Source organism: Pagrus pagrus (assembly GCF_965226575.1).
Source record: "Pagrus pagrus genome assembly, chromosome: 11".
Classification (NCBI taxonomy): Eukaryota; Metazoa; Chordata; class Actinopteri; order Spariformes; family Sparidae; genus Pagrus; species Pagrus pagrus.
The window spans coordinates 9,047,314-9,060,435 of record NC_140195.1 but is presented as its reverse complement, the minus strand read 5'-3'; the positions used below and the strand labels follow the sequence as shown (position 1 = coordinate 9,060,435).

At 41.3% G+C, this 13,122-nt stretch overlaps 2 protein-coding genes across 2 annotated transcripts; both read right to left on the bottom strand.

The window, feature by feature from the left end:
* Positions 1-241: 241 nt before the first annotated feature.
* LOC311264933 (calcium-independent phospholipase A2-gamma-like) lies at positions 242-5,959 on the bottom strand. Its single transcript, XM_084366157.1, has 9 exons — positions 5,855-5,959; positions 3,377-4,882; positions 3,004-3,156; positions 2,757-2,914; positions 2,265-2,359; positions 1,969-2,140; positions 1,792-1,849; positions 1,401-1,595; positions 242-1,077 (listed from the first exon to the last, which is right to left on the bottom strand). The coding sequence occupies exons 2-9, from the start codon at positions 4,784-4,786 to the stop codon at positions 619-621; spliced, it is 2,700 nt and encodes an 899-aa protein (XP_084222283.1). The 5' UTR covers positions 4,787-4,882; positions 5,855-5,959; the 3' UTR covers positions 242-618.
* A 978-nt stretch (positions 5,960-6,937) lies between these two features.
* Positions 6,938-11,112, bottom strand: LOC311264928 (uncharacterized protein). The gene is made up of 3 exons (XM_084366147.1): positions 10,601-11,112; positions 9,082-9,270; positions 6,938-8,976 (listed from the first exon to the last, which is right to left on the bottom strand). Exons 1-3 carry the CDS (start codon positions 10,742-10,744, stop codon positions 8,782-8,784), a joined length of 528 nt encoding a protein of 175 aa, XP_084222273.1. The 5' UTR covers positions 10,745-11,112; the 3' UTR covers positions 6,938-8,781.
* Positions 11,113-13,122: the final 2,010 nt, after the last annotated feature.

Genomic DNA, 13,122 nt, shown 5'->3' with positions numbered 1-13,122 from the left:
CACTCTCTGACACAAAGCGTTTCTGTCTGGAACAAAGTCAGTCTATTGTGGACAGGGAGGGCACAGCTTCCAGACACATGGGGGGGATTTAACCCGTCACATTCACAAGTGATTGGATGGCTCCTCACCCATTGATAAAGTCTTACCTCATTTGTCGAGAGTAGTGTGATTCAGTATTGGGTTTGATGAATAGTGATGGTGGTTTTCAGTAAAGGAGAAAAATGACAGAAGAATGAAGGTTTTCATAAATAATAATTTATTCAAAAATAAATACTCCAAATAGTACAATAATATACAGTACAGCATCAGATGTAATCTCACATGTAAGTACAATACATAGCTTCAATTACAATCATAGAGAACGAAGCCACATGTGCATGTTTCACAAAGCTTTTCATATAAAGTGCATAAAAGTGCCTAATTTATGAATGTGCATATTTGTTCAGTAGGGCTACGTCAAGAAATCATCAAACAAAATGATATATGTGAATAAGTCATGTTGACAACATTATATTAATTCAACATTGAGGTTATGTATCACAGGAAGTGGACAAAACAGCAGAAACATCCAATAGCCAGTATGAGTGCTTCCACATGATTTCCACATATTATACCGACTCACACCCATCTCTGCTTCATCTCCCAGGCCCTCTCACTCATCCAGTCCTTAGTTCTGCTGACAGCTGAGCGCTCTGCCCCGAGCACCAAACACAGCCTGGCCAGTTTTGGCCTGTTTCTCTCCAGGTAGTTCTGGGTGTCTCTCTGCAGCTGTTCCAGGGCCCGGGGCCGGCTCTCGTCCAGAGACACCACAGCACTCAACATGGGGTTGAAGCGGAAGTAGACGTCTGGAGCCAGCAGGTCGTCCAAAAGGGTGTGGACCCCTTCGGTGTCGGTAGCGCTGCAGATCAGGCTGCTGATTTTGGCCCTCAGGCTGGTGGAGGTGCCAGGTGCCCTCTTAGCGTTGTCATAGCGGCCGGTGCCAAGGGACAGGACGCACTGGAAGGGCTGATTGGGCCACAATAGACGGCTCTCGTGGACAGCCAAGGCACAAGGATTGTTCATGATAATTCCTCCATCCTACAAAGACACACAGAAATGCATATACAAAATGTAAGTATACACAACAAGTACTTTGTTTGATTGCCACCCACTCCAAGCTGCTCACAAAGCCTTTTAAACATGTTTGTATTTAGATACTAGATACTACTACTGTTTTATGTTGGAAGTTTATCACCTATCATGTTTTACTTCCCACTTCCTGTCTTTGTCTGTTTTTCCACCCCTTTTCTGTGTACAGCTGAGTTTCATTTGTTCAGTTGTGTTTTTCAGTGTTTTTCCTTTAAAGCTTCTTTGGCTCTTGCATCACCTGTATTTACGTCAGCTGTTTTATGTATGCCTACCTGATGAATGTCACTTTGTAAGGGGAACTCCTGGAAGTATCCTGGGGCAGCTGATGATGCACGCACTGCCTGCCACATCTGGCAGCCTGATCCTCCTGCATAGCGGCTGAGAGAGCCTGGTTTGTGGTTGTAGTTGCGGAAGACAAAGGCCTTTGGACTGGTGCCCCAGTTTACTACCGCGCTGACAGCTGATACCTGAGCAGATACCAACAACAACAACATAACTCTCATGTTGATGCTTGAAACAAAAAATGGTGCCAGCTGTATTCTGACCACGGGAGGGAGCTCTTTAGCAGCTGTAGCCTCATCAGCACAACAGTATTTTATCAGAGCTGTGAGTCTGATGGTGATGTCACAAAATCAACTGCCATGGTGATTGTTGTATTCTTACCTTTGGACTCAACTCATCTCTTGCTGTTTTGATAAGTAATCTATTTCCCAGCTTTTCCCTAAAAAGGATAAAACAAGAATAATTTCATCAGAACAGATTGTATTGTGCTTTTATTAACATACTCAGTATTCACTGCCTTCACTGGAGCATTTGTATCAGAATCTATTCTGTGCATACTGTAGTATTGTCTCCCAGATCTCAGTGTCATAGTACGAGTGACTCCAGCCCATCTTCACGGTGCCAACCAGCGGGTTCTGCCGAAACACTTCAGAGCCAAAACGACGATACATGTCAGCACACTCCTCCAGAGAAAAATGGGCCAGACCCAGCATGAAGGCAAGAACGGCACCTTTCATACAAACAGGCAGCGACACACATGAAATTATAGATTCAGACCGGAAAAGGCACAGAGATGTCGCTGAGAATACATTATATTGTTATTTTTAGTAACTCTCAGTTCTGCCGTTTGTCACCTGTGCTCACTCCACAGATGTAGTCAAACAGCTGGTAGATCTTCTTGCCTGTCTCAGCTTCCAGCAGCTTTAACACCTGCAAAGGCACCACACCTCTGGAAAAGACGAAGGCAAAATGAATTTCGGCGCTCACACATACGTCATCTATAATTAGGTACAAGCTTAACTCAAACTGTGACGGCAAGAGTGGCAACTTAAGTAGCACCACTGAAGCGCCCACAGTATCTGCTAACGTTAGCAGCAAAGGGTGCAAAACAGTAAGCTGAATAGAGTTAGACGATGTCTCTCATGTCTCTCCTCCCCCTGCTCATGCATGTAAAAGAGAAAAGACATTTTCCGGTATCCCTTCAAGCAAAAATAGTCAAACTATCCCTCTTCCCACCATTTCAAAAGTGAGAATTTGTTACTTTAAAAACTATATATCTTTGATAGCTGATCTAGCTTAATTGATAATAGAAACAATCATTAGTTGCAGCTGTAATTCTTAGTTACCTTGTGCCTCCACCGTCAATCGATAGCACTCTAATGCCACGACCTTTGACCGGATCCATGTAGCCGATAAGAGCCAAAGTTTCTCTCAAGGCGCTCTGAAGCACCTGGTTATCACTGTAGATCCGCCGCTTTCTCAGCAGCGTCACCCCGGTTCTCTCCTGCAGAGAGAAACATCATTTATAATTTCACTGAGATCAAATCAGCTTGTTGAACATTTGTGAATGTGATCGTTTCACTCCCAACAGACCTGCCACATTAAAGCTTTACATGACGGGTAGCGGATAAGGTGTTCATTGAGAGCCTCCACGCAGGCAGTCAGGGCTTCGGGAGATGAAGCCTGTCCCAGACTGCCAATCAACCCTTTTGTTATTTCCTCTGCCTGCCTCTGACTCAAGACAAGCTGAGAACACAGGACCAGAAATTACTTGTAAAGATTTGCACAACAGTTTGATTTAATTTGATGTGTTTTAGCTTCCTGTGACAGCAGTGATCTTGCTACCTGTAGGTAGCCTGATACGATACATTGTCAGCTCTCTGTGCAGGTTTCAAGACTTATTCCTTTTTATATTTTCATTTTCTTATCTTCTTGCTTAATTTGACATCATTAAACATAAACTCACCTTTTTATTCAACATTGCTGGTGATGTCATAGCAGGTTTGGACTTCCCAGTCGGGGTCAAGGGGCCCAGATTTAGATAAGAACCCAGCAGGTCAGGGATGGCACTTGTGGGCCGGCGAAGGCAGTCCATAAAGGATACAGTCTTCTCAGAGGTAGCAGATTGAGCATCTACCTCTGTGAAGAGCTTTCGATCAGTGTCCTCGTCTGATCCACTTTGACCCTTGAAATACTGATTAATGTGTCCGGCCATTTGGAAATGGTTCTCCCCAAAGTTAGTGGTATTAGAGCTGCTGTGGAAGAGACCTCCAGTTCCGGGGGTGAGAGGTTGTTTGTGTTTCAGTTGTGACATGGCACCTTGAGTTTGTGAGGTAGACTGTGTTGAAAAGTGTTTTTTGCAACTGGTATTGTTTTCTCTCCTGTGCTGATTTTGGTCAACGTCATCAGTAACCTTTGCACCAAAGTATTTATTGATATGTCTTGCAAAGTGAAGGTATCCCTCGTCCCAGCTGCTGGAGATATTGTCAGCTTCCACTGCTGCTGGTTTTACTTGAGGCATTTCAGCTTCTTTAGATGTTAAGATGGAAGTGTTTTGCAATTTTCTCCTTGTATGCCTTCTGTTTGTTCCTCTGGCGGAAGGCATGGTTTCTAAATTCTCCTGCATTTGAGCTTTGGAAAAACCGCGAGAGAAGACTGAGTTAATGTGATTAGCGACGTAGCTGTAGCTCTCACCAAATGTTGTCGCCAAAGAGCTGATGTGAAATAGTTGGAGCTTAGAAGCCCCCTGTGCTGTAGCACTTGTTTCTGAGCTGTCCTGTTTGTCTTTAGACGTCAATGTCTCCGTCATGTCTTTGCCCTCAGTTATTTTTCGCTCTCTGGCTGCCCGTTGACTTTGACTACGCCTCTGTGACCTGCCAAGATAGTCTGGAGTTGTGACAACAAGACAGGCATTTTCAGCCAGAGGTGCAACGTCCTGTCTCTTGAAATAAATGTTAATGTGTCTGGACCATCGATTAAATGATTGACCAAGACGACCTCCCAGTGAACTGAGGTTTACGTCGCTCTGAGCCTCCTCAAAGATCCCAATTGGAGCTTCAGCTTTGAATGTATTCCTATTGGAGGATGAGTAAAAACGCACAAACTGGGGATGTTTTACTTCTTTGCTAAAATCTCTGTGGAAGTGGTAAGAGGTAGATCTTGTATCAATGTGGTTTAAACTCTTAGGTTTTCTTGTAAATCTGGAAGAATGAGGAAGTGACAGCAGTGGATTTCTGTGCAGGTCCACGCAGAGTGGTGCCTTGGCCAGGCGAGGGTACTTTCTGAGAAGGCTCATCAGGTACCTAATCTTGCAGTACGACCTCAAAGTCTTGTTCACAGAACTTGAACACAAGTTGGCGCTGAGGTAGCGACCCATGTTTGACCTGGAGTTGTGAGCAGCGATCAATCAAAGTCCAAATGTCACTCTTGAGCTTTCATAGATTCGGGCTGTGGCAGCATTTCCAATAGGAATCTGGGAAAACACACAAAACAAGCACGTGAGAACAAGACTACACACAGTGTGACGAAATGTTCGAATGTCGACATTTAGCAGGTGTAATGTTTACCATGTTCACCATCTTAGTTTAGTGTGTTAGCAGTCTAAACTAATGCAAATATACAGGTGTCACAATCCCCAAAGACGTTATAGAAAAGGTTATTCTCTCAGTTTGCTAAACACAATTTTCGATAATGGCTATTGTAAAGTAATGGATTCTTATAAACCTTTCCAATTGTTTAATAAATGGTTTATAAAGCATTTAATTGCTTGTTAACAGAAATAACTGAAATAATACTGAAATACTGAAATAACTATTAACTAAAGTGTAATTAACTAAAAATATGACATTTACTAATGATGGTTATTGTAAGCTGTACTACTGCATAAAAACAAATGAATTACCTTGCAGAAGAAGGAAAAACTTAAACAAGACTTGCTGCATGTCTGTTCAGAGCTGAGGTACCTTCACTTCTATAAACAGGTGACAGTTCAACGTGAGCTGATTGTGTACAAACATCATGTTCCACAATAGCCTCGCACTTCCACATTTTCCTGGTACTGCCCCATCATGAATGTAACATGAAACCTCAGAGCATATACGTCAGTGTACACGACCTGTAAATAACTCTCTACATTCTGCTAATGCATGTATGCCTGCAATGTGACATAGAAATTGGAGAACACAGAAAGCGTTGCCCTTAGTTGCTCTCATATCCTGAGTAAACAGGAGCGTACTGTATTACTGTGTAAAACAAAGTGCATTCATAAACACTTTCTGTGTGTTAATATAAGAGAGAAGCAAACAGCTTGGGTATGCAGTAGTCAAACATCTACTACCTATGGTTGTTTTCCACTTAAGTGCCGGAAGGTCATGAACCAAAGTAGCTTATGGCCACTGTAACCTTGACAGGAAATGTCTAATGAAATCATTCACTGAGGATTTACCTGAAACTCAGCACCCACTTCTTCTGTCTTCTTCTTTAAGTTATTTCCTGCTCTTTGAAATCCAGTACACAACTTTTGACAAACTGTCAGGAACACTATTTCTTCTGTGTTTTGATACTTAAAGCAACTCTTCTCCCTGCAGTGCTTTAATCCTATTGGTCGAGCTGGGCCGGGGGGTGGACCAGCAGGACCAATGCTGTGTAAGACCACACAAGCTTAAGGTCATGTGTGTCACTGCAGCACTGGAAGCACAAATCTAAAATTAGGGAGGGGGTGACAACTTAAGGGTCTCAGGGAGCCGATGTTAGCTGCTTCGTACGTCACAGCACAACACACACACACACAGAGACACACACAAACACAAACACACACACCTCCCTCCAAAACAGACAGAACTGTAAATCTGGTCACAAGCTCTGCACAGGCGGCAGCATGTGACACATAACAATTACAAGCCTGTAGTGATTCATAGAAACAATGAACTGTGATATAGCTTTAGATTACAGCCCACACGTTACAGTGTTAAGACTTTGCACATCAGGGATACAAAGAAAATGTATGATTTGGCTTTAAGGTCTGTAAGTTACACTGTAAAACACTCAAATCACCTGATATATTCTTTATGGTATTTCTGTGTTTTTATTAGATCATCGTCCATTGATTGGTTGTTTTCTTCAGTTTATTACGTCAGTAGTATCTCTTGTGTTTTTTTGTTGTTTTCCTTAAATTATGTTACAGTTTATGTACGTGTAAATAAAATACAATCATACATGTACAGAGAGAGAGAGTAATCACATGGTACAAACAGGGTACCAGCAGAGCGAGCCCGTATGTTCATTAATGCCATTAAAAGGCACATAAACTAAAAACAAAAACAAGAATCCGGACAATAAACTTCAACATGTTTTGTTCAATAGTGTTGGGGGACATTATACACTGAAATGAGCTAAATAAAGCAAATATGAATGAATTAATGAATGATTTTAAAAACATATCCTATCAAACCATATTGTATCAGCTATTTCACTGTCACCCCATTGTTCCTGCTTTGTTACCCAGTAAAACATAACAAAAATAAGCACCCAGAAATAATAATAATTTACTTGGTATGGTTTATTTCTACATCACACTTAAACACAAAGTTGTCTTCCCTTGTACCCACCCGCTATGTAATTCATTTCTACCTTGTCGAGAAATAATTACCCTGCAAGTTGCTGGCTGTCATCTTAACCCTCATCTAAAATGCATTTAAATCATTTAGATTACTGAGACAAGACAAGGAAAGGATAAGACAGTATTTACTTCACACTGAAATGTGTCTTGCGCGCCTTATATCACACAGACAATGCTTTGTAAACATCAGCACCTAACCTCTGACGAGCACATGCTGTTCTGCCTGGCAGTGTGTTGATGAAACACACACAGAACAGGATCCTGACAGTCTGTGCCATATCTGTCCGCCTCGCACTCTCACATTACCTACAAAGAGTAATTCAAGTTAAAAATATGCCGCTTCAGTCAGCTTTGTTTTTTTTCTGAGTTTTCTTTATTGTCAGACACATTACATATTGATTTAACCAAAAAGAATCATATACTCTTCTTTTTTTATTATATCTGCTTCCCAAATGATGATAAGGCAAACTGAAACGAACAAGTCAACCGCGATCTGGTCAATAATCTGACATATAACAGAATCCTTATGTCACTCTCACAGCTGATATTATTCTAGACTTACTATGACATCTAGTGGCAGCTTCCTGACAGTCCGGTTCTCTATCTGCTTTTGAATGAACATCGGTCTGACACGCTGGGTGCAGCAGGAAATTGCCTTTTGCCTCAGTGATTTTCTCTGTACTGTTTATTTGTCATAGTATGACAAGTGTTGCTTATATACAGTACACCATTACTCTCTGTCTTCGCTTTGTCCTCGAGCCTCTTTCTCTGCAACTTCATTTTTGTCATGGTTAGGCTAAGTACTTTTTTCAATATCCAAAGTTTATTTTGTCTGCTCATCTGTCAGTTTTATCAGTGATGTGACAAATGGTGTTATTAGTCGGAGTGAGCTGCTTTTTAATGTTTTTCTTTCAAATGACCAGTGTTTGGTCTTTTTTTGGGATGCTTATATGACATTTAACATTATAGAGCAATTCCCTTTAGATTGGACAATCCTATTTTTGCTTTAATATTGCAATATCGTCATCTCTTTCACTGGAACAATCTCATTTTTTGTTGTTCTTCATTACTTTAACTAAAACTGGAGGCGATATTTTTGAAAGGGGGGCGTTGAGGTGTTCTGGTGAGTTTGCACCAAAGATTCTCAACCACAGAAGTTGAAACTTGCAACAACTCACAGAAGAATGAGACTCGATAATTGACGGTCTTTCTCCAGAAACGCTTTTTGCACCTCTGAGGCGACAGGACGATGTGATGTATTTCAAGTTTTCTGCTGTCAGGTGCCAGTGACTCAGGTTCAAAATCCTTCTATCAAGACTTCAGAGGTGGCTGATGAAAAATGTTCAGTGACATGCCACATTAGAAGCAAAGGAAAAAACACAATTTTAGACATTGTTCACACGGCTTTGGACCTCGCTGGGAAAACTAATGATAAACCCAATAACATTCCAACTGTCCAAGTAAATCACATCTGTTATTTGGCACTCAATGGCATGTTTCTTAATGATATAAACAGGAGTGCTGGTTCAAAAAAGGTTGAGAACCACTGCTCTAACTGATCTAACTGAAGTATGTTTTAATCACATTTAAAGGTGATAAAGGAATTCTGCATCAAACAATGGCGTCACAACATTCACATTTCATCAGGCAGCCGATATTTCCCTTCAACATCTTGGATCATGTTGTATTTCTCCAGTTCTTCTGCGCAATCAATTAAAAGGACTAAACATACTTCATTTTTTCAATGGTCAGCGTCAATGTGATTTCTTTTCACAGCGTCCTGTGGTGCACTCCTCCCCACGCCCGGTCCACTTTAAACGATTCCGGGCAAAGATGGCGTAGGACTTGTCCATGAACGGTCTCACAGGCGACCACATCATGAAGCGACCCACCCAGCCAAGGCCTACAGCGCTGTACATGACTGCAAACGCCGGGACCCCACGGTGAACCTGCCGGTACACAGCAGGTTAGCCAACTGGCAAAAAACTTCCAATACAGCAATTCGACGTACAGAATATTACAGCTCTGTGAAAGTTTGTGAAATGCAATTTTACCTTTCCTGTCTCATCAATCACATGCATTTCCTCCATGGCCATCTCGTAGCTGACGTCTTTGTATTTCGCTCCATCGTAGGCCGGCAGGGAGATATCGACAAAATCTACTTTTTCAGGTCGTTTCTTCTGCAGAAACTGGAGGAACCGAATCTCCGTCACACACACAGGACAAAGTCCATCATACAGCACCTGAGAGAGAGAGAGAGAGAGAGCGGGTATTAGATGATGAAATCACTGCTGTATTCAATTTTCTGTTTCACTGATTCAAGTGCACAAGCGGAAAATGATCAATAGTGGAGAAAAGAAGATTTCCAGTTGGCACTTTATGCTTTTATGGGTCAATGACACCTTGAGATATTAAACGACAGCTGGTCTTATTATCGGTCTATGCCGTATCAATATTTACTGGACTGTTTGCAGATGTTTCTGTAATGTTACCCTGTAAAATTATGCTTGAATATGGGATACGAGCCAGGTTTGTCTTAAAGGGGGTGGCATTACTACCTTTCCTGGACAACTACTGTTTTATCTAAGGGGGAAAAATAAGCAATACTGTGAAAACTGTACACTAATGGAGTTCATATAAATATATAAAAATGGAATAAGAGCTGAAACTAGATGTATTATTAAAGTAAGAGTCATCTGTTTTGTATTACACTACTCAGAGGAGAATTTGTAGGAATTACAAAATGGAAAATTAAAAATTAAAAATGAAAATTACAACCCTTTTCAGCCCTTGATGTGATGATATTCTCGATTATCCCAATTTACGATAATCCATTACTGGAAATTCACCACCATCATCTTATCCTGAGTGTTTTTTTATTGCGATCCACAATAAAATCTTATCTCCCAGCCTTCACAGTTGGCTACTGTAAATGATATGGCAGTTCACAGTAAAAACTCTTGCTTCTGAGCCAACTACTGCTCCGCTCTACACACTGCGCTGGTCCAGATTCAAAACTTTTAAAATGACACACACACATGAAAAGTTGATAGACACGTGAATCATTTAACTAGTGCTGGATGTAATAAGTGCGTTACTCTACCCAAGAACTGGACTTAAAAAGGTGCACTATGTAGTTTTTGGGGAAGAAATTTTAATCAGAAGAGAAAAATCTTAATCTCTCTGCATAAACTGAATAAACAAACTGACCTTTAAATTACAATTTCACACCGTTTCGCTTAGTTTATATGTGGCGGACCCTGCCACCTCTCTAGCTTCGAACAGTGTTCTGGGGAGCTTATTTTCCTCTGAGAACATCTTGTCTATTCAGTTATAGAAAATCTGGAAATTGTATTGTCTGTTTTATTACCTCATTGATATCGTAAATATGAAAATCCTGAGATTGAAAGATACACAGTGCCCCTTTAATGTTTGTGTTTTTTGTGAAAGGTGCAGTGACATTGCCAGTAGGTTACCTAACTCACCAACAGTTATGTCAGTAACTAAATCAGCCATTAACAAACTCAAACCCTGTTTCTGTATAGTTTGACTGTGACACACAGTGAAGTTTACCTTGACATCTGCAGATCCAGAGCTGAAGGTGCGATGCTGATGTCTACAGAGGGCAGGTGTCGCTCGTATTGCCGCCCTTGAACTCACACAGCTGGGCAGCCTGGTCAAACCCGACGCCAAACACGTTCTCACGCTGGAAAACATCTGAATACCCTGAACGCACCACGACCACGAACCTTTGCGATGAGCTAAACAGGAGACCAACTATCTAGCTATTAATGCACGAGCTAAGTATCTGACTTCAGTGTATCAAACAGCAGCTAAGCTAACGTGAAGGGAAGCCAGCAACTCACGTGTTACACAAGCGGTTGAATAACGTAAACAGAGGTCGCTGATGGTGTCCAACAGACAAACAATGGACACAAAGAAGCTCTGACGTTAAAGCAACATTATCTCGCTCCCTCACATTTTCCCATTTAGTAAGAGAGAGTTAAATTCATACAAACTGTGAATCTGTACCGTTTAATAACAGCTGACGGAGACGCACAAGTCATGGAGGCGTGGTGAGCAGTGTAGACTCCTCTCTGTCCACCGGAAGAGGTCTCACTCTGCTGCGTTTTCTCGAGCCGAATGTTGGAGGAATAGAGAGCCTTAGTCACGCCCTTTCCGGTGGACCGCATGGGACCTTATTTTGGAAAAACTTTGTATGGTGGGAAATGGAGAGAGACAAATCATAATTTGATCCCATTTGAATTGTGCCATGAATTGCACATAAGATGTTTGTGAATGTAAAGCGGGCATATTATGCTAATGTGAGGTTCATACTTTTATTTGGGGGTACTAGTGGAATAGGTTTATATACTTGAATTTTCCAAAAACACATTATTTTTGTCATATGGTGCATTGCTGCAGCACTCTTTTCACACTGCGTCTTGAACGCTCCATTTTAGCTACAGAGTGAGACATCTGCCTCTGTTCAATCTTTGGTGAGCGTGCACATTACTTAATGGCAGATGTAACAAATCAGAGGGTCATACCCAGCAAGGTAGTGTGATCTAAAATAACGCTGCTACATCTGCATACAGTAGCAACCAGTCTGCTGACTGCCTGGAGTGCATTTATTTTATACTAAATATATAAAAATATATATTTATATAGCGCCTGTTACATAGTGACACACATAAGTTACATAATAGAAGTCATAATATGCTTTTTGGGTTTTTGCCTTTCCTTTATTGTGTTATGTAGCATTTTTGTGCATGTAAAAGGTCCACGCCAAAGAGAGTTACTCTCTCCCAAAGAAAACAAAGCTCCTGCACTGCCTGACACGCCTGGTTTAGAGTCAAGCCTTTACTTCCATAACTTCAAATCAATTTGTGACGCTGGGGCTTCCAGAGACTTGGATTACACTGGACCAGCTGTAACAAGCCATTTTATGTGTCAGACTCATGCCGATGCAAACTCAAGAGATGTTATTTATACCCTCGACACGTGGTTGAGCTTGTGCATCCTTTCCACATGGGGTGTGTGCTAACGCTTTTAGCTTAGCAGCTACAGTGAAGATTCTGGCTTGTTAAAGGGTCATTTACGTCTTTTCAAATCAATTTGGGATGCTGTGGCTTCCAGAGACTTGGAATGCATTGAACAAGCTGTATCAAGTTATTTTATGTTTTATTTACATTTTAAAACCAGTCCCCATGTTCTTCAGTTGTTTAGGAGAATACTGCAACACTCTTTTGCTGTGAAGCGCCACACATGTTTTGTGGACTACAAAATTTCCCCCGATTTTCAATCAGCATGAGGGTGAGTAGATAATTATCGTTTTTTGGTGAACTTATCCTTTAATTTCTGTATACAATGCTGGAAGCCCTCTCCCCACCCATGAAGGCATCAGTGAAGTCCTTGATTGTTAAAGAAGTCATATTATGCTTTTTGGGTTTTTGGGTGCACTGCCTGAAACTTGGTTTGGAGTCGAGCCTTACTTCCATAACTTAAGTGCATCACTATGTAACAGGCGTTGTTATAAAATAAATACACTCCAGTCAGTCAGCAGATATACTTTGCTACTGCTGTAGCAGCGTTATTTTAGATCACCCTACCTTGCTCGGCATAACCAGCCCCACTGTGCCTCTGATTGGCTACATCCTGCCTGTTAAGTAATGCACATGTGCAACTCTCACCACAGATTGAGAGGTGAGATGTCTCACTCTGTAGCCAAAACGGAGCGTTCAAGACACAGTGTGAAAAGAGTGCTGCAGCAATGCACCATATAAGAAAAATAATGTGTTTTTTGAAAGTTGAAGTCCATAAACCTATTCCATTAGGACGCCCAAATGAAAGGATGAACCTGAAAATGAGCATAATATGACCGCTTTAATCTGAATCTGCAAAGTAATAAGTAAAAGTATTTCCCTTTGGTGCAGTAAAGTAGCACAAGATGGAATTAGGCAGTACAAGTACTTCAAAATTGTACTTAAGTATTGCAGTTGAGTAAATGTACTGTCCATCAGTGTTGGCCAGTAATATTTGATCATGTATTCATTTACCAAAGAGAAATGAAAGCACTTTTCATTAGGCTTTCT

What these genes read in the sequence shown, in the direction of transcription:
- LOC311264933 (XM_084366157.1), bottom strand. Translation starts at nt 4,786, where the DNA reads ATGGGTCGCTACCTCAGCGCCAACTTGTGTTCAAGTTCTGTGAACAAG. An exon ending in ATCTGGGAGACAATACTACA is followed by an intron (nt 1,850 to 1,968) that starts GTATGCACAGAA and finishes TATCCTTTTTAG; the next exon opens with GGAAAAGCTGGGAAATAGAT. An exon ending in TACAAAGTGACATTCATCAG is followed by an intron (nt 1,078 to 1,400) that starts GTAGGCATACAT and finishes GTGTCTTTGTAG; the next exon opens with GATGGAGGAATTATCATGAA.
- LOC311264928 (XM_084366147.1), bottom strand. Translation starts at nt 10,744, where the DNA reads ATGTTTTCCAGCGTGAGAACGTGTTTGGCGTCGGGTTTGACCAGGCTG. An exon ending in CTGGATCTGCAGATGTCAAG is followed by an intron (nt 9,271 to 10,600) that starts GTAAACTTCACT and finishes TCTCTCTCTCAG; the next exon opens with GTGCTGTATGATGGACTTTG. An exon ending in TGATTGATGAGACAGGAAAG is followed by an intron (nt 8,977 to 9,081) that starts GTAAAATTGCAT and finishes GTGTACCGGCAG; the next exon opens with GTTCACCGTGGGGTCCCGGC.